General features: G+C 43.1%; 1 protein-coding gene across 2 annotated transcripts in view; it reads right to left on the reverse strand.

The window, feature by feature from the left end:
- Positions 1-23,331, reverse strand: part of VCL (vinculin) — a 96,719-nt gene that overhangs the window by 3,106 nt on the left and 70,282 nt on the right. Inside the window, exons 9-21 of one of the 2 annotated variants that reach the window (XM_028514084.2) lie at positions 22,117-22,270; positions 21,181-21,356; positions 19,079-19,269; positions 17,448-17,647; positions 16,152-16,280; positions 12,771-12,920; positions 11,024-11,132; positions 9,607-9,909; positions 8,271-8,395; positions 6,818-7,003; positions 3,890-4,093; positions 1,650-1,853; positions 1,155-1,259 (exon numbers count right to left, since the gene is read on the reverse strand). In XM_028514084.2, the coding sequence (XP_028369885.1) occupies positions 1,155-1,259; positions 1,650-1,853; positions 3,890-4,093; positions 6,818-7,003; positions 8,271-8,395; positions 9,607-9,909; positions 11,024-11,132; positions 12,771-12,920; positions 16,152-16,280; positions 17,448-17,647; positions 19,079-19,269; positions 21,181-21,356; positions 22,117-22,270 (2,236 nt within the window). The remainder of the gene's footprint in view (positions 1-1,154; positions 1,260-1,649; positions 1,854-3,889; positions 4,094-6,817; positions 7,004-8,270; positions 8,396-9,606; positions 9,910-11,023; positions 11,133-12,770; positions 12,921-16,151; positions 16,281-17,447; positions 17,648-19,078; positions 19,270-21,180; positions 21,357-22,116; positions 22,271-23,331) is intronic. The other variant, XM_028514085.2, reaches the window with a different exon arrangement.

Here is a 23,331-nt window from a genome sequence, read left to right on the forward strand (position 1 = left end):
ACAGAGTAGATATTCCCAAGACACATTTTTGTTGGTTAATTAATTAAATGATAAGGTCTGAAACTCTGAGCCTTACCCTTCTTTCCCTGTTTTTCCCACTTCCTTTCCTTGGGGCAGAAAAGATCACAAGACAGGAAGCAGCCCAGTGCCCACACCCTGCCTAGAATACACGGACGTTAGGGATGAAGATCCAGTTCCCCGGTTTGGGAGAAGAAAGAGTTGGGGCGAGAGCTGTTGGATCAAACATGGTACGAAAGCAGCACTACTGGTACCTGTCCCCTCTAACGCGTTCCTAGCCTCTGTCTCCTGGCCTACACATCAGATTTTTCTCCCAAATTATCTGTGAGTTCCCCAAGCGGAGAGATTGTGTCTATTTTTTTTAAACTACCCTCTACAGTGTCTAATTCAGTGTCACCCACATACCCGTTGTATGGTGAGCTTGCCTGGGCAGTTCAACAATATATGAGCTACCTGCTATAAGAAGAAATTGGGAATCTGGCTCACGGCAGAGCCTACTAGAGATAAGGAAAGGAAAAGGTGCCCAAATAAAGGCTTTCTGAAAGACCCAGGCCACATTTTCAGGAGGCAGGGAAAGAAGACAAACTCCAAGAAGTGGTTGCCAGGGCACAAACAAGAAACATCACTTAAGGGAACCTCCACCATCCTTATTTCAAACTCTGTTAAAGAACACCTCCTTTGAGTTGTCATTCAGCCTCAGCACAGGTTCCTGAAAAGCCTAATCACTAGTCATCCTCCCCGAGGTAGTTACCACCCAGAGAGCTAGGAAGCAGAAATTCTCTCCAGCCAGAAAACTAGAGTGGAGCAAGAGTGAGCAGGCACTGGAGGCCTCGAGAGCCAAACCTACTCCAGGGTAGAAAAGAACTGAGCAAAGTCCTCGCTTTTACTGATTCAGATACCTAACCTCCCTAGGCCTCAATCTCCCGCCCATAAAATGATAAAAGTGGCACAAGAGCTTTCCTTTCCCTCCCAAATGTCCGATGCATCTCCCCAGCACAGATGCCCTTCTGAGAGACTGAAGACCCATCCCACACACTGAATACTCAGTTCACAGCACAACTTCCCTAAAGCTGAATGGAACTGCTATACAGTTGCACAGAAGCTGGTGGCAAAGACCAGAAGTGGCAGGTACATACCTGCTCAGACTCCTCATCACTGATGTTGGTCCGGCCCAACATGGTGGCCTTCACTGTGGACAGGATTTTGAGCTGGGTACTTATGGTTGGGATTCGTTCACAAACCTAAAAAGAAATTTTAACATAGTGTTTTTCTTGCCTGCAACTTCCTAGAGGGCAACATTTATCCCCCTCAGTATTCCCAGCGGCCGGCAAGCAGAAGGCACTCGATAAGTTAGCAACAGGACTCCACTTGTTTTCTTCTAAGGATCAGTAGGGTCCCTTTGCACAGAAAGGGAAGCATTAAAATTCTTTCACCTGATTAGGAAACAAACTTCCCTGTGTGCTTTCCCAAATACCCATATGTATTTCCCTTTCTGCTACTTCTTCCCACTCTGAAGTGCCTCCTCCTTGCTCTCCCTTTTCTCTATCCTGCTTTTCTTCCCACCATGTGCCCCACCCTGACTCCCCCCCATACACACACACACTCTCTCTCTCTCTCTCTCTCCTCAGTACCTGTAAGAGGTTCGTTCTAATCCTCTTGTCTGTGCACTGCTTGGCAACCTCCTTGGCCAACCGAGTGACCTCATCTGAGGCCTTGGCGATGTCCTTGGCACACTGAATCAATGCCCGCTTGGTACCACTGCCCCCTCTTACCAGCCGAGACATCTCAGCCATCAGCAGAGCCATGCGCTTGGCTGCTGCAATGATGTCATTGCCCTAGAAAGAGGCAAATACACAGCGTGAGCTCAGGCCACAGTCTGACCAAGTGAGGGAAGGACGTAGAAGAACAGAGAGAAAAGGAGCCTGCTGCTCCAGCAGCCTCTGGAAGGGGGAAAAGAGGATAAAGAGACTGTTTCTGAGTGACAAGGACAGCACAAGAGAAACAGAGAGAGAGAAGAGAGAGCCAGGGCACTCACCCTAGCACTCTTGAGAGAGAGCGGAACACAGAGAGAGAGGGATCACCGACTGAAAAAGGAAGAACTGGATATTAGTCCGAAAGGGCAGCGTGTACGCCCCAGGCAGAGCACTAAACAAGCACTTCAGCATCTCCAGGTTAATCGGGTCAACAAAATGGGGCTGGGCCACGCAGTTGGTTAAATAGGCATTTTCCTTTCTGTAGGGGGAAAGCAGCAGAGCTGGCCTGAGGGGAAAAATACAGAGAAGCCACTCCAGATGCTGAAGTCAGACCCTTCATTCTCACCCTTGTTACAAATAGTAGCCAAGCACTGTCTCTGCTAAACTAGAATTTAAAACCCAAGTAACCATTATTGGCTTTAATAAAAAAAAAAAGATAGATGTATTTTGTGACCTAGGCCGCTCCTGCCCTCCCTCAACTGCCTCTTATTTGTCCTACCAGCCTAAGGGAACATATTATTTTAATTTTTCACCTTTAAAAAGGCCAAGAATCAGCTCTTCCATCCCCTCAAATAAGTGGCTTCAATTAAAGAAACCTTCAGCTAAGAGGATGCCGAGGGAGGCATCAGGAAAATAAAAATCATGAGTCAAGCTGCAAATGGGACCCCGCTCCACCTAGCAGCTCTTATCCTAGGTTTGGCATTTTGGCTCATTTAAACCTTCATGGGTCGATAAATACACAAGTAATTTACTTTATGCCCTCAAAAGGCTCTCTTTTGGCTGGTAACAACCAAAATATAACAATTACATTGTTCAAAATACCCAAAAGGCCAGGCTGTACTCATTTTTCCCCTCATGCTTCTCAGTTTCCCTGCGATGCAGTGACTCACACAAACCATGCCGCTGCGGGCGCCCTGTGTGTGACCTCCACAGGCACCCCAAGGTGGCCGATTGTTTATGCTAGAAGGCGTGTAACAGCCCAGATAGTATCTGAGGCCAGAGAGAATACAGGTATGTGAAGAAGTCACGAGAACAGGAGTATGTTAGACAAGGCTGTCTAGGCCCACCTCTTCCAATGCAGACCTGGGATCATTCTATGACGTCATGACCTTCGTTAGAAGACAGTGTAGTGCCAGGATTAGTTATTACCCATTACTCTTCAAACCCCTTCTCCTTGCAACATGCCACCTTCAAAGGGAAAAAAGTGATCGCCCCATTCCCCCCACCCCAAACTAGCACTGGTTCGGTCTCCAAGGCCAAAGCTGTGCGGCTGCCTGCCCTGCGGCCTGAGCTTTCTGTTCCCCACTCCCGCCCCTCCCACTGAAATGTGGACAAGCAGTCAATGGCGCCCCTTTCCCTGTGGGTTCCCATTAAGGCTGGCATCGGTTACTGAGCCAAGCGCAGGGCAGCAAGCAGCCCCCGCAGAGAGCCTGTGTATAGAGCTACTACTCACCCTGATCAACTCTGCTGAGGCATCAGTGCATCAGTGAGAGGTCAGTGGGAGGAGGGGGCAGTATGCAAAGCTCAATGGTCAGGCCAGGGGACCTCTTAATGGTCTACAGTGGTTCCTGACCTGCAAATCATTGGGAGACACATCCACAACTTCCCAAGGGGTGTAAGATTCCAATAGTGGCTACAGGTTGGTAAGAAAAGGAATCCTTTCAAAAGTGACCCCGTCTCTCTCTAGGCCCCCCCAACATAAATGCAATCCCATTAATCTGGCATTAGCAGACCTATCAAATTTGTGAAGCCAGTCCTAACAACAAGGTGCAGACAGACAGATGCCCGCCCTGCCCAGACTCACAGGACCCGCACAGATCACGAGTGATGCAATGTGTCAAGGCTGCACATGGCCGGATGCATTTGGAGCGGCCCCAACTGGGGGTGCTAATCAGTACCTTACTAGACCACTTGGTAGCTTCCCGATGCAATGACTGAGCCGCGGCCAGAATGGGTTGGTTGACCGGCTGATTGGATGGCATTAACAGCAGCTCAGGTTCGTAATCGTCTTCCAGGTCAGGGGGGACAGGGAACCCAACAGCATCGGCCGCATCTGCCTCAGCTACAACACCTATACCCACCTCTGCGGCTGGGGCACCCGGCTTTGTCGATGGCAGGAAGGATGAGAAATAGGGAAAGTGTTAGTAAGAGCAGTCGGACTTGGGGAACTGAGCTACAGCTGGTTTAGTAACCAAAGCTCGCCCAGTAAGGGAATGAAAACTGCATATGCCTCAGGAGCCCAACGAATGCTCCAGAGAAGGGGGAACACTCAGGCATCAGCCCAGGCCAGGCCACCCTCTTCCGTTTGGCACAAAGGAAAGAGACCCGTTCCAGCAGCAAAGGGTTTCCAGAGAAATATTCATACTGCGAAAGCAAGTGGCATTCCTTTCTTGTATACCTTACCACCAAAATTTACCTTGCCAAGAGTAATTTTCAAGTCAGAATATTTTTGAGGAGCCAAACAACAAAACAATAGTAGCTCATTACTTTCCAAAGAAATCCAGGGAGAAAACGTAAATGTAGTCACACAAGTGGCTTTGAAGAATTAAGTAAACGCCCTGCTGGCCCATACGGATACTGTTCTACATCTTCCTGGACACAGGAAGTGACTCTGGTCAACTCTACCACTCCCCGACTAGGTTATTATTTCCTTCAGGAAGTAAAGTCCGGGAATTAAAAATGGTACATCAGGGGCCATGGATAGCAAGTGAGGAAACAGGCAAAAAAGCAACCACAATGGTGAGTCAAAGAGGACTTATCAAGTACCCCACCACCACCCCGCTGAGAGGAACCTCCCAAAGACACCTCGTCCAGCCAACCCCTTAGGGAAACCCACACTTCAGACCAGCTCTCTCTGTACCCCTCTAGGTCTTCAGAGACAATGCTTCCACAGTCTCATATTGCATCCACTGATGGTACTGACTCAGAAAGCTGTTCTTTGGGTACAGCCTAAATCTCTCCTGCTGCGAAATTGGCTTCTCACTCCCCCCAGCACTCAATTTACATATTTCACAGATAAGACAATACATGGACTTGGCAACTGACCCAGGCTGATCTCAGAGGAGGAGCCCAAAATTGGTACCCATGAGAGAACAGGACTCATGGTGGTGGTGGCTGGGGGGGGCGGGGGGGCCACGGATGAATTTACTACCAGGGACAGGAATTCTGAAAGGCCAGGGGAGGAGGCAGAGAGAACAGATGCTGACAGATGCTGATGTCACACACACTCGTGTGACAAACAGTGAGCCTGGATTCATTGGATCCAACATTTCTAACAACAGGAAGTAGGAGCTTGTGTGGAACTTTAGTTGGGGTTGCTGTCACTCCAAAAAGTCTTACCCTGCACAGGAAACCTGTCTCTAAAAGGTGATGACAAAGTGGGAAGATATGAGGGCAAACGTGGGTTCAATTACCATCCAAATCCTTTCACCTAAACTCTTGTCTCAACCAGGATTCATCATCCCCAGGCCAGCTCACTGCTGCTGGGGTTTAGAGCCCCAAAGTGTATAAAGACAGATAAACAGACACACAAATACATACCACTGCCACCCAAACACACACAGTTCAAGAAGCTCCTGAATTCTCAGAGCTCAAAGTCAGCAATCTCCTGATGCTCCAAACCTCTGAGACAGCCAACCCTGAGGACTTCTGGCCACAAATGGCTCAGTGCAGTACATATGAGGGTCAGTGTTGTCTGCCCCCAAGTTTTATCTTTATCTTTATAATTCATGTATGTTTTGTCTTATGTTGCACAATATATCTGGGTTTAATGTGATGTGATTTAAATTCCCTTGAAAATCTTTGAGTAAAACCAACCTTCCTGGCCACCCCCAACCCACTCCCCATGGGTACTGGGACTCTGCAACTGGCACCAGGGGTGTGCAAGCCCCAGATGCAGAGGTGCAATTACAAATAATTCCATGGGTCAGGTCCAACACCAGCAAGGTCATCATTCCTTTGCAGAACCTGGGCTCAGAGCTAACCATTCAGAAAAATGTAGAATTAAAAATCCAGCCTGAAAAAACCAAGGTCGACTGCATGTGCAGAAAGACCCTGAGGAACTACAATCAACACAAGAACTCGAGCTGGCTACGGGCATGAAAAGAATGAAGGCAAAGAGATGGTGGGAGTAAAGATCCAGGGTCACATTAGAAAGAGTTTAAAACTGAGTTAGAACTGCATTTCACTGCAAAGTCAGCAATAACATTTAGCTCTTATTTAGGAAAGCTACCACTCACTTTTCAGGACTCTGGGGGAAAGAGGCAAAAGTTATTCACAGAGCATGACTGCTGTAGCATCCAAATTTTCACCAACCATATTAATATTTATATTTTCAGGTTTGCTGAGCTGGAATTAGCCTGGAGCTGTCTTGAGTTGAGGGGCAAGATGATTTTGAGAAAAGAACATGGCTTCTAAGACAGAAGCTATTTGCTTCTATGAAAAAACAGAGAGAAAATGTAAACATTTCATCTAGCTATGGCAGAGTGCACAGAAGACAGTTTCGTGTTCGGAGAGCTGATAACTAGCGAGAGAGTACCTAGGAAAGAAAAGCAATTTCTAAAAGACCCCAAATGTCCAGCGTGCAGCACCTGACACTCTAACGGACAGAATCCTCCTCACAAACACAGGCACCCTGGCTCTCACTTCTGCTGCTAGGAGAAACCATCAAGCACCAGGAGCGTCTCAAGAAACTGCAACTAAGAAGAGGATCATACCATTAGCACAGGAACCAAAACAGAGAAGGGTGACTTTCCAAACAGAGTCTTCTTCCTGGGTATCATGTACGGTTCTTCATTCCTTCTCAACAAGAAAACTTCATTACTTACCTTGCTGGACCATTTGCGAGCTTCATCATGGAGCTGCCTGGCAGCCATCATCATTGGCTGGTTAATTGCCTCCCCAGCTTTCTGCTCAGGGAACTCTTCATCCTTCTCCTCTGGGGGTGGGGGTCTGGGAGGAGGAACCTCACCCTCCGGCAGGGGTGGTTTGGGAGGAGCAAGCTCATCTGTCAGCTAAGAAAGAATTACCAGGTTGTAAGGAAAGCCCTAGCAACTACTCCCCCCTGGAATTCTTTCCTTTCCTCCAAAAAGCATCCCCAGCGAAGCCACCCACATTCGCTCCACATAACACCACCCACACTGAGCACAGCGACGCCTGCTTCAATCTCAACAGAAGCTTATTTTCTTTCTTGTTTTCTCCACAAAAAACTAGCAGCTACTGTTCTGGACATATCCCAGGGAGGCATGCACAGCACCACCAGGCCAAGGATTCTCACAGATGTAGGTTCTGGCCCTGACTCTGCTGAGGGGAAGCTGCAGAGACAGGTGACTTCTCCTCTGACACTCAGGGGCAGCTAGACCAAACGACTTCCTAACTCTTAACTGTCGTGACTCTATTGATCACATAAGGAGCCATCCCAAAGGAGCCGTCTCCATGGCCCTAACCACCCACCCAACAATCCGGCTGGAAGGAATCAGATGCAGCGTTGGAGGCTGGGGAGGCACTGTTCCTTAGCTATGGGTACAGTGACCCAATTTTGTCCTAACCCAACTTAGAAACTTAAATTTTTTACTGACATTAAATACGGGAAAGTAAATCAAATTATTACCTTGACTAAACTACTCCCAAAATCAAGCTATTTTCAGTACAATTAGAGTAAATGTATGAAAATCATCACTATTTCTGATTCTAGAATTTGCATCTACAAGATATTGCCCAGCTAGCCTCCTCCTAAAGCAATTATCCATAGAAAAATAAATTCATGGTACTTTGGGGGTGGGGGGGCACAACAAAAGATTTTTAATTATAGTTGGGGGAAAACCTTAAAAATAAAGATTGTATTGCTTTTATTACTAAAAAAAGTAAAGGAACAAAGAACCTACATAAGATTCTAAAAACCTCAGTTTTGCCATTATCATCCAGGCACAGATAACCACACCTGGGGCTGTGCGGATGTTTTCCACACTCCTCACTAACTCTCCCCACTAACTCCAGTTAACGCAGCCACACTTACCAAAGCCAGATCCTCTGCTCCAGCCACTCCTCATCACAGCAAGCCAACACCCAGAGCCCCACCTACCCAGCACGCACCACATAGAAGCACTGGATTAAGACTCCGGGAGATTTAGGAATGAAAATCAAGTTGTGCCTCTGACTAAGATTCAAGTAAAAGCTAAACAAAGGCACCCGGTGATTGAGACTCCAGAACACAATCTACCTTTCTCTTGCTACAGTCCCACACCTGCTGCTCACTTCCCCCACCTGTCTGAGTTTACTTACCCGGAGCTGTTCAAGGTCTGGCGGAGGAGGTGGGAAGTCAGGCTCCTGAGGTTGGAAGGCTTCTCTGACCTTGGCCACAGCTCCCAGGATCCGATATCCCGAGTCCAGGAAGCTCTTTTGCAGGCCTAAACACAAGAAGCCCTCACTTTCAGCTGGGCGGGTCAGTGCCCTGGAGCACTGTCTGTCCAGCAGAAGAACTGGTTTCCATTAACAAAAGGTGGATGTGAAGCTGCCAGTAAGCAACACAGGCTGCTACTAAAGGGGAAGGGAGGTGAGGCAAGGCTGACGCCCTGGGGCCTCAGAAGAGTCAGAAGTGTCACCAACAGCTGTTCCCTGCAGTGTTCAGGATGCCTTCTCGCCAGCACAACTAATAAGTACTCAGGACATTCCTGGGTGCGAGCACTTTGGGCTCAGCTGGTGTTCATCACTCCTCTCAACAGATAAGTCTGCCCAGCTCAGCACAGGGAGATGTCAATGTCAGATTGAGCACACACTCCCTGGACTACTTCTCACCTTTCTCCCTACTCCTTTGCTGCACTTGGCATTCAGCCTATTAACCCCTATGCAGAGTTGCTACTGCTGTGTCCAATTATCCGGATTCAGGAATCTACTCAAACTATTAGAAACTCCCATTAGGAAAGAGCATGTCCTTAGTGAGGATGGGTTGAGGATACTAGCATGATTCTGCCTGGGCTAGGGATGAGTCAGGTAGCTCCTCCTTCCCGCTCTCACATATTGATGAGATTGTGCTCAGACAGGGCTAGCATTGGGTGCTCAGAACAAAAGGGAATTCAGATGTTTCCAACCGGAGTGGTGGTAACATCTTTAGTAGTGCTGAAAATGTGATAAAATTTAACTATAGAAAACCCAGACTTTTTGGTGTAGAACCAAGACACCCAAAGGTCAACTTAAACCCTCCACATTTGACAGAAATAGATAATGTTTTACAGAGAAAAGACATTTTAAGAAAAGCAGAAGTTACGCCAGTTACATAAGCTAAACAGTTGGTAGATTGGTAATCATGCATCTTTTGAGAAATTTCCAAAATAATGACTAAACTGGGCCAGAAGCTATGTTAGTCAAGCAACATTAGCAAGTGCAGAGAAGTTGGTCCAGAGAAACTAACTTACAAAAAACCTGCTAATATTGCAGAAAACATTCTGTCCAATATTATGTTGGACAGAGGAAGATTGATCTAGCATCCTCAGCTAAGTATCTGGAGTTTTTGCTCCCAGACTTTGTACATGGTGGTTGTGGGGAGCATATTCTCTCACCGCCCTGTCAGCTTCCTGAGTTAACCTCTCAGCTGAGGTGAACCACACCATGCATTGCTTACCAGGGTCGGAAATGTTTCCAGCCACCGCCTTTGCATCCATCACCATTGGGGAGATGGTTTTGCTCAGTTCATCAGAGGCAGCTTTCACAGCCTCACGGAACTTGGGATCCTCAGAGTTCTCCACCTCCCGCTTAGCCACCAGTAGGATGCGGTTGGCCCGGCGAGCAATGCTGGTTGCCCCAGCGACCAGCATCTGAGGCTGAATGTTGGCCATGGCTACTTTGCACTTGTCCAGGTCTTTTTTAATTGCTTCTTCGGAGGCATCCAACAGAGATTTGGTATCAATGGCTTCGTCCACCAGCCCTGTCAGGAGAAAAGAAATGGAATTTAGTTCCCATTTTAAAGAACAGAGACTCCAAAACCCTGTTGTCCAAGTTTCTTATGTGCAAGTACAATACCCAGAATTCTCTCCTTCAGTTCAAAGTCCTTCTTACACAATCAAAAGCTTCCAGGTGAATACCATAGTAAAAAAAGAGAAGAAAAAGAAGAAGAAGCTGCCCAGGAGGCCACACAGACTCACAGCATTTATACCATCAGTGGTCACTGGCCTCCTTCTCTCTACCACAGACAACCAGAACTGCATCAGCATCAGGAGGAAACAAGGATTGCGTCTGAAACCTTCACCACGTTATCTGTTAATAACATTTTCTCCCTTCCCATCTTACTCCCCAGCCATCTGTTGCTTGTTGGCAGCTTGTAGTGGCCAAGATGAGCCACGCGGAGGACTCCAATAACCCTCACAGCCTGCTTCTTGTTTCTGTTACCTCTCTTCAGGCACCTCAGGAGCTCCACTTTCATCTCTGGCGGCTGCGGACCCCTGTCACAGCAGGTGCTGCAGGGAAGCCGGAGAGCCTACATTCTCGTTTCTTCCCTTCTCGCCTATCCCTCCCTTCACAGAGAATGAAGAAGATTCGGAGGTGCCACTTCAACTGCACAGACACGGTTTGTAGGTGGTTGGTTTCTCCTTTTTTTTTAAACTACGTAGTTGATAAGTTGGAGGAAACTCTGAGACAAGTTGTATTAAATGGTAGCTATTGTGGTTCCTTGAAATGTGAACCCACTGAAAATGACAGGGACACTCACTGTGTCCACAAACACCGCCTCCCAGCCTCTGAAACCAAACTCTGGCTCAGGCTGAGCAAAGACACTATTCAAAGAGAAGATAGGAGCTGTAACAATGAACATCACACCCGGGAGGGCGGCATTAAAATAAAGGAGACTCAAAGAGCCTCTCTTCAGACAAAGTTGCAAGGCTTGAATGAGAAGCCGCCACTGCTCAGCAGCCTTAATCAGCGCCAAGTACACTGTCGAGCACATGACCGTCCCTTTATCCAATTACAGCTGAGTAACATAACCAGTCCTGCTTGGGTTTCTCTGAACTCCATGGATGAGACAGGAACTTCGCACACAACTCTACCTGTCATTTTTTCAACATTATCAATCCACTGGTTCTTCATGGTCTCAAAATGTTCATAAGCGGCTTGGTTTCCAGGATTCCTAAGTAGGATGCGAGCAGCTGAGACAACCTGGTGATGACAAAGCAAACTTTAAACACCAGAGCACTCCGCCACTCAAATACAAGCCTTCAGGGAAGCTTTCTACTTTCCACCTACAGATGGCACCATAAGGCCAAAAATCAACAAGTCTCTGTTCAGACTGAACACACTAGGTTTGGTCTCAGAAATAGATCCCCAGAATGGGCCCTGCCAAAAGGTTTTACGGTCATGGCCTTGTTTTAAGAAGGTAAAAAATAACAAAGTAAATGGGTATTCACTTGATACTTCAGAATATATAAAAATGCTATATACTAAGTCCTTGGTGTCAAGTCATCCACCTTTAAAAAAAATCACCACTGAAAAGATACTAAAAGCTACTCAAAATTCATTTATGAATATTTAAAAAACTGTCTACAGTTAACAAAGTGCTTTTACAACTATTATCTTACTAAATCTTCACAACCCTGTGATAGACACAGATCAAGTAATTTCTCCAGTTTACAGCTGTGAAAACCAAGGCTCAGAAAATTTAAGCAATTTGCTCAAGAAGTCCCACTTAGTCACCCACAGCCCCTGGGGAAGGGATTAACATTTACTGAGTATTTATCTGGTGAGTTACAGGCTGTGCATTCATCCGCTTAATCGTCCAAACAACCCCTTAGGAAGGCATTACCTCCAAAGTACAGATGAGGAAACCTGAGGTTACAGATTTCATACCCAGACCTGTCTCCAAAGTCCCTGCTTCAAAGTCCATAGTCCATGCCTTAAGTTGAGTTTTCTGTTTCTCTTTTTGAGAAATCTTATTTTTATACAGAAAACCTATGCTTTATATTCCACATTTCATGGAAGTTTTTGAAGCAAGATAGACGTTCATTTTATGGAAGACTTTTCAGGAAGTTGGATAAGTGTGACTTTTCAAGTGAATCAAACTTGTTAACATGCCATTTGGGCAAAAGTGAACAATTAAGAGATGTGCTTATTTCCCTGTCTCTCCCTGCAAGTTCCTACCAAAGCCAATCACAGGTTTGTAAAGCCCAGCACGGTTCCTAATGTGTCAGAGGCACTCAGGAGGCATCTGCTGAGTAAATGAATGAAAAAATAATGAATTTTCTATCATTTGATTAGGAGAAGAAATACACAAACATCAAACTAAATGATCTTGAACTAGTATTGAACTAACCTATCACCTGTTAGAACTTTAATTCATATCCAATTTGTTTTCTTTTGTCCGCACTCTTCCAGCATACTACTCACGGTATACTAGTTATCTTGGTTAGCTAGTTAAGTAGAAAGAAGAAAATGAGTTACGGACACAAATGACTTAAAAAAAAAACAAAACAAAAACCCACCCTCAAAGGGATGTGGGAAAAGGCATAAGCTCTAAAATCAAAACAAAGTAAGCTCATCCAAATATTTCCCTGAATGTGTGTGTGTGTGGGGGGGGGGGGGGGGCTTATTAGTTTTTTTCTACTTTCAAAACTAATTTATTGTCATTGTAAAAAACCCAAGCAATACAAAAGCAATCTTGACACTAAGAGTATGTGTGTTTTATTCATGACATCTTACACTACATGTTCAAAAACATACAGAAATAGTTCTGTAATTAATCTTCTTTACTGAATACCACATGGTGAGGGCTGAAATGGTGAAAAGGAAGCAAAACCCAACCTGGGGTGTGAGTTCTCGGGCTGTCTTCACTGAAGCCTGAATTCCTTCCACTGTTGATTTGTTAGCAGTTCCAACAGCAGCCGCCTTCTCAGCCGTGGCACCGAGCCTTCCTGAATGGTTCTCAAAGTTAGCTGCCCTCTCATCAAATACCTTGAGGGAAAATAAAGACAGTAAAAAAACGTATGTAAATAAAATGGTTCTGGCAGCCTAAGAAAAAGTCTCTCTTTATGCAGAGGCAGCAACCACTCGAGCAAAGGCTTCAGAGATGACATCAACCCCTAGTCAGTAAAACAACAGTCAAAAACCAAGTCTGGGCCTTGCCATCTCACATACCCTTGGATTTCAGTTTAACTAGTGCCTACCAAGTGCAAACAGGACATTTGGCTCTGTGTAGTCTGTAATAAGAGTTCACAGAATATAAAGACGTAATCCCCATTCCCAAAAGGCTTATCCTAGTTTAATGCATACACAAACCTACTCCAGGCTCCAGGGCAGGTTGCTGGGTACATTAAAAGCCAAGAATATCCAGAATCCTAAACAGAGCTACAGCCTCCTCAGGACAGCATCCCATGTATCCAACTAGCATTAATGCTACAGAAACTCTGCCCCCAGCATCCACAGGAAAAAACCGTAGCTGGTGCCCACAACCAGGCCTGACACAGGGATGAGGATGGCTGACTTTTATTATTCCAAATGCAAAACCATCTACCAAATTGTTCATTCAGCCCTCGAACTTTTAAAAAGTTAACTTTTCTTTTTGACATGGATATTATGCAAGGTTGCTTACCATGAAGGGGATGGTTTAACTTAGATAAAATGACAAAAGATCTTCTGTCATCAGTTTGGATAACATTACTGGAATTAATGCTTGAAAAAGCAACATATTCTGAATAGCACTGCGTCAGATTAATACTATATATACACAGAGCATGTCAGAAATTGCCCAGTAGAATCCATCCTCTCCTTTCCTTCCCCTGAGGATCTACCTGCCCATACCTAGAGAGTAGTTTTGGTTCTGGCAGACAATCTCCAAAGGTCTCTTGGTTCAAGAACAGGCTCCAATCTCATTGCCAGGGTCCTGGGTTTACCCACTCAGGTCTCTTCCCCACTCTGCCTCTTGTTTGGACTCACCTACCTGGGTATCTTGCCATTTAATGCTCAGAATCTCTGTCTAAATCTCTGACCCCCTAGTCTCTTCCACCTGGCCTCAGTCCTTGTTTCTTTCCTTGGCTGCCCTCCCACACTCTGGATCTACAGGACTTTGGCCAAACTTGGTTGATCACCTCCATCCCAGCCCACGTCTGCTTCTCCCTCTGATTAAATTAACTGCTTAACTTGCTGTTCTTGTCACTCAATCAAAATTCACCCAGCACCTACCATGTGCCAGACACTGAAGTAGGTGCTAAAGATACAAAGATGGATATGACAAAATGTCTGCATCCCAAGGAGCTCACAGTCTAGTGGGGTAAAAAAGGCCCACAAACAGATATTCATAATCGAGTGTGCTATGTGCCATAATAAAGCTAAGCAATGATATCATAGGAGCCAAAGGAAAGGCATTTAACCAGAAAGTAAAGGATAATCGGATAAATGGGAATTAACTGAAAAAGAAGAAAGAAGATAATTAGGCAGAGAGACAGAAAGAAGGGAGAAAAGACAGAGCATGCAGGAAACTACAAGCAATTAAGCATTACTGTGCAGGTTCTGAGAGGCCGAAGGTTTGTAGGAAACAGGTATAGAAAGAGTGTTAGAAGAAGCCAGATTAGAGCACTGGCTTTCCCCCAACTGAAGGGTTTAAGCAGGAAAATATCAGGGTCAGATCTGTACATTTATTTTATTGGTGGCCTAGGGACAGATGCAACGAAGACCAACCAGAACTGAAAGGTCAGTCATACAGGCAGCAGGGAACAAGGTTCAGAACTAGAGCTGTGGCAACATGAATGGAAAATGGAAAGGATTCAAGAAATATTTGTGAAATCAAAGTAGCCTGCCGTAATTTATTGATGTGGAAAGATGAAGGGAAGGAAACAATCAATGGGGACTCGTAAATTTCCAAGGAAGAGAGAACAGAAGGATAATGTGCTGAGATACCTATGAGACATCTAGATGGAGAGGACCAGCACAAAGTTCAATCTACCAGCATGAAACTCAGAGATGTCTGAAATTAAAAAAAAAAAAAATTATAAAGCATCACAGCCTAAAGGGGACCATGAGTTGAACTGCCTATAACCTAGGCTAGAGGAAAAAATTGGGGGCCATTAACAAATAAAAATAACACAAAACTTCACCCACCAGATCTACACTGTCTTGGGTACATACTGAACCCTTTTCCTTTGCTGCCAGCACTAGAGAGGCTGGAACCAAATACTTGCTTTCCTAGATTCCTTTGCATCTGCGGTAGCCATGTGACAGAGTTCTAGCCAATGAGACAAAAGCAAAAGTCTCCTGGAAGATTTCTGGGAAAGGCCTTCCTTTCTTTTCTTCCATTCATTCATTACCAACTTTGTGCCAGGCATTGTTCTAAGAAATGGGAATAAAGTAATGACAAAACAAGTACCTTCCCACATGGAATTTCATGCTAATGTGAGGGAGACAAACAAAAAAATGAGGTAAATGTGTCAAATGTTGATAAACACTAAGAAAAGCAGGATATAAAGATTAGGAAATCCCTGGGAGTAATAGTGGGGTTACTACTGTAGGTGATGACACAAAAGTGACATTTCAGTAGGAAGCTGAAAAAAAGTGAATGCATAATACATATAGTTATCTATGTAGGAAGACCAGAGAGAACAAAATACAAGGGCTCCAAGGTTAGAACATGTGAACATGAACAAGGAATACTGGGGATATGAGGCAAGGAGGTCAGCCTAGACAGAAGAGCATGAGAGAGAAGAGTGGTCCCCATGAGGTCAGAGTAGATGGGAGACCAGGTACAGCACTCAAGCTTCCTGGACTGACTCACACCAGCTCAGCAAAACCAATGTGCCCACCTCTTCCCAACTCTGCTTCCAGTGACATTTTGCAACAGCCACAATGGGAGTGTTTATAACATGGAAACCAACAAACATTACAAATCAGGGTTTTCTGTTTTGGGAGGCTTTTTCCAGGAGAACTAGTCTACCAGCACATCACCGACCCTTCTGTTCTAAGGACTCTGGTCTCACTCTGGGTCAGGGCAAGACACTCTTAACTGATACAGTTGGTGACTGAAAGAAGAGGTGGCAGGGTCCTACCTCTTCTATCCTCCACCCTTCACTCACAGCATCCCAACCTGATGCCCACTGTAATCACATTTTACCTTTACAGATGAATAAATAATAAATAAGTGTATGTGTGTGCATGGTTGACCAACAGAAGAAATGGAAGACCTCAGGTACCCACCTCTTCCCTATTGGGTGCATCAGGAGGTGCAGTGGCCGCCACTGCCAACAGCTTGATGGGAGTTGTGGTATCGCTGAAAACATCTGACACCTCCTGAGTCATGGCCTCCTGCATCTGGGCTTTCAGATCCTTAAAAACATTGTTTACAAATGAAAATTTCCAAAATTATCTAAAAAGCACATCTGCCATTATCCTCACTTTACTGGCACATTCATTCATTCATTCATTTAATCTTTTATTCATTTAATCTTTTATTCAATAAACATCTGTTGAGTATGCACTATATACTGAGCTAGCATGGAACAAGTATTAAGATATGAATCCTGCCCTCTATGCTATTAGTATCTAGTAGAAGAGGTGAAACATGATCCACATTTTCCTGGCAACTGTTCTACTCAATCAAGAAATCTTACTTCCTTTCTTGGTGGCCTCTAAGAAATGATACTGAGAATCACGGAGTTGAACCCTAAAAAGACCCTGAGAGAGACAGACTTCCCCACCATCCCCAACGCTGGAGGGGCCCAGAGACGACCACAGGGACTATGAAGATTGGGTGGTGGAGGCAGTGTCAGGCTTCTAAGCATTTTCTTATATCAAGAGGAAAGAAATCAAGAATGGGGATTTTGTATGTGTTTTTACAATTGAGTTTCTAGAAAAACTTGATAACCAATATATGTACCCATTTCTTTAACATGGTCTAAAGCATAGAATTCTTAGATATTATCAAAAGCTCTTTTCCCTAGTTATCACACTCAGCCCAATCCAAGTTTTCTATATCAGTCAAAGAAGTCTCAATCGCCCCCAGTTTCTCAAGATGGGTGGCATGTACTGGCTGGTGATACCCGAGGTGATTTTAGGTGTGATAGAGAAAAATGTTTTTATTTTAATGATTATGTGTTTCTTTTAAAGAATGTTAGAGAAAATATAAGTAGCTCATGAAGCTCATGATGTCAGGATTATTTGAAAGTTTTCTTTTAAATAAATTTACTCATTTAAAAAAGAAGCCCATTTGAAGGTAAACAGGGACTAAACAGTACAAGCAATACATGGAGAAAACAAATACCATGAATAGCTCTCAGCTGAGTAAAACAGGAAACACAGCTTGAGCTGTCACACAGGGTGCTGTCACACACTGGTAAGCTTTTTCCCAGTAAGCTCTGAATTTCCTTATATCCTTAGGCACATTCTTTTCACTTTTCCTAGACTAAAAAATTATGTATGTAAAAAAACTCTCCATCCCTAATTTTTCAATAAATAAACACAAGAAATGTAATGATATGCATGCTTGAGTTCTACCTTTAAGGAGTCTTGGAGCTGAGATGCCAGTGCTCTCGCCTGAGGACTTTCCCCTTCCCCTCGGGCAGCCAGGTCAGCGAGCTGGGCCGTCAGCTGGTCCACTCTGTCACACTTTGCAAGAAGATCTTGGCGGTAAGGCCCCATCATGACATTAGCCAAACGATGCCCTTCAGCCACAAGCCCCCGGATGGCAGCCTGACCTGGACCAGGAGGGAAACACTGAAACTCACTAAGACCTGGCAAAGGCAACTGCAGTGCCACCTGCTAAGTTGTTTTTATTTTTTTTAAGACTAATATTTAGTGACCTTTTCCCCCCAGCAACAGAAAAAAATTGAGGTGATATAGAAAAGTATAAATAATAAATAAAACTACCCACAATCCCATCACTCACAGTGATATATTTGTGCTCCTAGTCTTTTTTAATGCACTGCATGCACATACGCATTTCATATTCATTCTCCTTTACAAAATTAGAGTCCTACTATATTTTTATTCTTGCCTCTTTTTACTGAACATGAGCATTCTTCCACATCACTAGATATTCTTCAAAAATTAAGATCTATAATATGTGTAATATTTTATAATTCTAACCATAATTATTTACTTATTATTTAACATTTACTCTGTTTATATACATCTCTAATTAGAATAAATTCCTGGAAGTCAGATTGCTGAGTCAATGAGTATGAACTTATTTAAAGCTCTTGACACATAATACAAAACTGACATTCAAAGAGTTTGGTTTTACCAATTTATTCTTCTACCAGTAAATTATACGTCTGCTTGATCCCCCAAGACTGGGAATCACCAATTAAAAAATTTATCTTTTTATCCAATGAATACAGCAAATATTCATCTGAATGAAGTAAACAGCTCTTTCAACCTCGGCAGCCTTGCTGTCATAATATGACCTAAATTCTTATAGATTCATTCCTAAAATCTCCCAAAAGTGAAAATTTTAGGTTATTAACTCTATCAGTGACTGCATGATGCAGCCCTCCCAACTCAAAATAACCTTGGTAGTTAAGCGTCATTTACTACGTTCAAAAATGGTATTTAGCCCTGACTGGTGTGGCTCAGTGGGTTGGGCATCATCCCACACACCAAAAGGTGGCCAGTTTGATTCCCAGTCAGGGCACAGGCCTGGGTTGTGGGCCAGGTCCCCAGGATGGAGGCATGAAAGAGGCAGCCAACTAATGGTTCTCCTGCACACTGATGTTTCTTTCCCTCTCTTCCTCCCTCTCTTTCCCTCTCTCTAAAAATTAAATAAATAAATAAATCTTTTAGAGAATATATTTAAATGGGAACTTTCTAGGAACCCTAGGAACAGCAATACGATAATAGAAGTATACACAGACTCAAAATAAGTAGTTCAAAGTTGCAATTCCAACCTGAGGACCTATCAATTTACCCACAGCAAAATCATTTATTCACTAATACTTCTTGATTAAACCACAGAAATCTCAGCTACATTTGGAAATGGAATCACACTGTAGAATGACTTACTCATCAGTGGCTGAAGAACCCCTTCTGCACTTAATTACAGATGATATAGGATCTCTATCAACAACTAATTTGCTTGTTGTCACTGAGCCCAGTTTAACGATGGTTAAGTGCAGTGATGGCCTTACCAACTCCCCGGTCATCCACTGTGGGGTTATCAATCCACCTCTGCGCTTGCTCAATCTTGCCCTCAAGGTGGACTGCTGCTTTGGCGGGCCTGCTGTTGGCCACAGCCCTGTTGGTTTTGGTCTGCAGATTCTGCAGGGCAGTGGCCACCTGTTTGGCCAATGCCCGGGCCTCTGGGGAATCTCCTTTCCCCCTGCAGAGAAAAAAACAACCTGTCGCACACAAATGCTATTTACACTGAGATGATTTAGTTGCTGATACAAATGCTAATAAGATGTCAAAGTGCTAATGATTATTACTTTGGTTTAAAAGAAGAATAGTTTATCTATTTGGCCCTTAAATAAAAAACTAATAATCTAAATTCAGGTAGCTTTGTCCAGTCAAGACATTAAATATAAGTTTAGATCAATCTAGCTCAATCAAGAACCATTTGGTAAGCTGAGCCCAATCACTCATCACTAGGTTAGCTGACCTCACCAGCTTGCTATCTCTGAACAAATCGTTTCCTGAGGCACTAGGCGGGCCCAAGGAGTCACATGTACTGTGTAGTAGTAGTTAAAGTAGTTATAGTGGAACTAGTGGTAGTTAATAAAAAAATAACTCATAAAAAAGTTTGCTGTAAAACAGTATGCCTTGTTATACTGGAAGCAGCCTCATATATCTCTCCATTGTATCATTTCCTCTTGTGCTTCATTTAATCTCCTGTCATTTTGTATGGGAACGTGCTATACAGACTCATAGCCTAGGAGCAATGGACGATACCAAATCGCCTAATGAGGCATTTCTGAAAACATATTCCCATCATTAAGCAGGGCGTGATTGTGCGTGTGTGTGTGTGTGTATTTATACATATATATGTATGACATGGTAGTAGATCTGCTATATCATCATTACCACTAATTCCCTCCTTATCCTTTAGAAACACTAATGAGTGCCTGCTATGTAAGTATATGGACTTCTGTTAGGGTGCTAATAGTCTCCAACTTTGAGTATTTTAAAATCTAATGAATGTAAACAGACTATAATAATGTGCTAATATTAATGAACATAGGCCTAGCTAGACACACATTATATTTTACAAATGTCAAATTATGCATTTTCCTAGCAATTCAAAATTTTGGCCTAAAGCAGGGATCCCCAAGTGACTGAATAGGTCACTAATCTTGATACACAATCAAATTCCAGCTGTAACCTCAGTTCATCTCGACCACCACAGACTCCTGCCTAAAGTGTGTCTACCCTGCTCACACCCATTTCCTATTTCATGATCCTCGGCAAGAATTTGCTTTCTTAGCCAACACAAGAGTCGGCATAAGACCTGAAAGAACTCTAAGGTACCTCTCATTGCAAAGAGGCTAGGCACTCTCCCATGGAAGCACAGGAAGTGACACATGCAAGCTGAATGGAAAGCAGCAGCTCAGATACTGACACTTGACTACGGTTAACCCTGAAGAAGCAGCTGGAGGATGGAGGTAGGAAAAAAGCAACTTTTACTTTTGATGCTGAACTTATTCTTTCAGCATGTGCTGCAGGGTTGTTGTTTTTTTTAAAGAGAGAAAAATATCTATCCAAAATAAAAAAAGCAACACTTCTTTCTTACATAATCAAAGTAGGTGCCACAAAAGCGTTTAAGAGAAGCTGTGGTGAGGAGGCTGCATTTAAGGATCTCTTATCATTGCTACTTAAGAAATAACTTTTCTTGGGAAGAAAGAAAGTATATTCATATGACTCCCCCCATTCTCCTCCCACCCCAGGAAATTTTCATAGCTACAGCCCAAAAATTATTTTCCTCATATACCTGGGAAATAGATATGTCACAAACAATGTAGCAGAAAAAGTCCTAACTTAGAAATGAAGAATACAGAGCTCAAAAAAGGAGTTCTTGCCATCCTAAATTAATTTAAAAACTATATGATCAGCAATAAATCATTACACATCAATTGTATCAATGATAATAGAGTAGTATCTGACTTAGTTATGTAACACAGAATCAGTGAGAATACAGTGAAAAGCATCATATATGCATGTAACCTACAGAATTTAACTACGTATGTGCTTAGGGAAAAAAGAAATTAAAGGGCAATTTAAGTGATTAAATACATACTGTCTTCGAAAGTCTGCTAATTTAGACGTCAGAGCCGCTATTTCTCCAAGAGAACGTAAAATGTCATCTCTCTCTTTAGGATCATCACATAATTCTGCTATTTTTCGAGCCTCAGCCAAAGCCCCTCGAATCTGTTCCTCTCCTTCTGGTCCCCCATTTGGATCTGCAAGCCAATTCTATACAACAGAAATGGAAAAGCAGCACACCGTGATCCACTTGTGAACCGCATTATATTACACTTAATGTAATCAGAAATATTGCCAAAGTAATTACGAGGCACACCAGTAATTGGTTTGATAATGCTGATCCTTATTGTTTTACATACATTCTTAGCTCAGATAAAATCAAATCAATCCCTCCCTCATCTTTTAAAAAATAATTTTTTTCTTTCCCCTTAGAATAAAATATCTTCACAAGCTTTATCTCATTTTTTAATTAGTCATACCTGATTAATTCTTCAATTTCTCAAACATGTTTTTTTTGTGTGAAATGAAATCATTTTACAGAACAGAAGTATCAGAAAATGTTAACCCTTTAACATTGCTATGACCAAATACAGTTGTGAATTCTGAGATGAATGGTTTTAATATACTGTAATCTATACCAGGAACTAGGATTCCATTGGTATTCAGTGCTTACTTTTAACTAATTGAATTATTTTTAAAAAGATGTTGATTTCAAAATATAAATATATATTGGTCTAAACCTGTGTTAGTAGGTGAGGTGTTAACATTGGTAGCTGCTGGAAATTAATCATCACTTAGAAACATCCTTTATCCACCCACAGTAGATGAGGGGGAGAAAGGAGGGAGGCGGGAGGGAGAGGACGAGAGAGAGAGAAGGAAGGAGGGAGAGGGAAGGATAGATTAAGGATATTTATGGAACATTTTTCTTTGTCTTTTATTTATCACCCCTTCTAAAAATCATCATTACTACCTGAGCAGCATCGATCTTCTTTGCAATGCTTTGCTTTGAGTTTGTCATGGCTTCCAGTTTGCGGGCTGCATTCTCCACCTTTGCTGTGAGCACATCCAGACCCTGAGACACCTGCTGGGCCTTCTGCATGGCCACGGGTGAGGCTCCTTGTCCTCTACTCAAAACAGGCAGATGCTGTTATTGCACTCTCTCAAATACTTAATAGCAAAATATTACTAAAAACACAATATATGTCGTTTCTATTAACACACTTGTCTTTTTCTTTTTCTCTAGTAAGTCTAAGATAGCACAAGAAAATACAGAGATAAAACAAAACACAAAAGATTTGTGGAGCTGCATAACAACCCTTTTAAAGACCAGGCCTGCAGATTTTGGTAATAACGATTTGCCTCTTGGTGGGAATTACATAATCAAATCTAAACTTCATGGGGAAACTGTGCTTGTGATCTTATTGCTATGGAGGGTTTTGTTACCATAGTAATGTGTGCTTTAGAAATAAACAGCCCATTAGATTGTCTTATTTATGGGCAAGCACACTTTAAAACCATTTCAGGAGGCAGCATGCAGAACTCACTGAAAGCACTACATAGTGGGGCCCAACAGATCTGTGTTCAAATCCTGACTCCCGGTACCTGTGGAACCTTGTGACATTTAACCTCCTCAGGCTTTACCTTTTTATCTTATAAAATAAGGGGTGGGTATGTAATAATACTTGCCCTGCTTATCAAGTAAAGTAGCTTCAAAACACATACACACACACAAAACAACATATTTTGGTAATAAAGCAATACACATATATAACTAACTACTAATATATAACTATTATATATATATAGCTATTATATATGCAACATATATAATATATAACCATTAATATTATTGAGTTGTCATTGTTATTATAATGAACCTAATGATAATCTTAAATATCTACCTTCCACTCTTATCACACAGTAACAAGAAACCATTGTTTCCAATCAAGTTTCTAAAGAACTAATTCCACTGTTTTCCTAAGAAGTGATATACTGCTGTCACTACAAAAAAAAGTAATGTGAGTTGGTAGAACCTTGTTTTCCCTTTGTAGACACTTGCCAACTCATAACAAAGTAAAAATTTCTGTCTTTATACCAGCTCAGATTTCATTATCTACACAAACTGGTAAACTCAATGACAGGAGTCACAGATTTGTCATTTGATAGAATCACATGGCTGATCATC

This window comes from Phyllostomus discolor, chromosome 5 (assembly GCF_004126475.2).
Source record: "Phyllostomus discolor isolate MPI-MPIP mPhyDis1 chromosome 5, mPhyDis1.pri.v3, whole genome shotgun sequence".
In the NCBI taxonomy this organism is placed as follows: Eukaryota; Metazoa; Chordata; class Mammalia; order Chiroptera; family Phyllostomidae; genus Phyllostomus; species Phyllostomus discolor.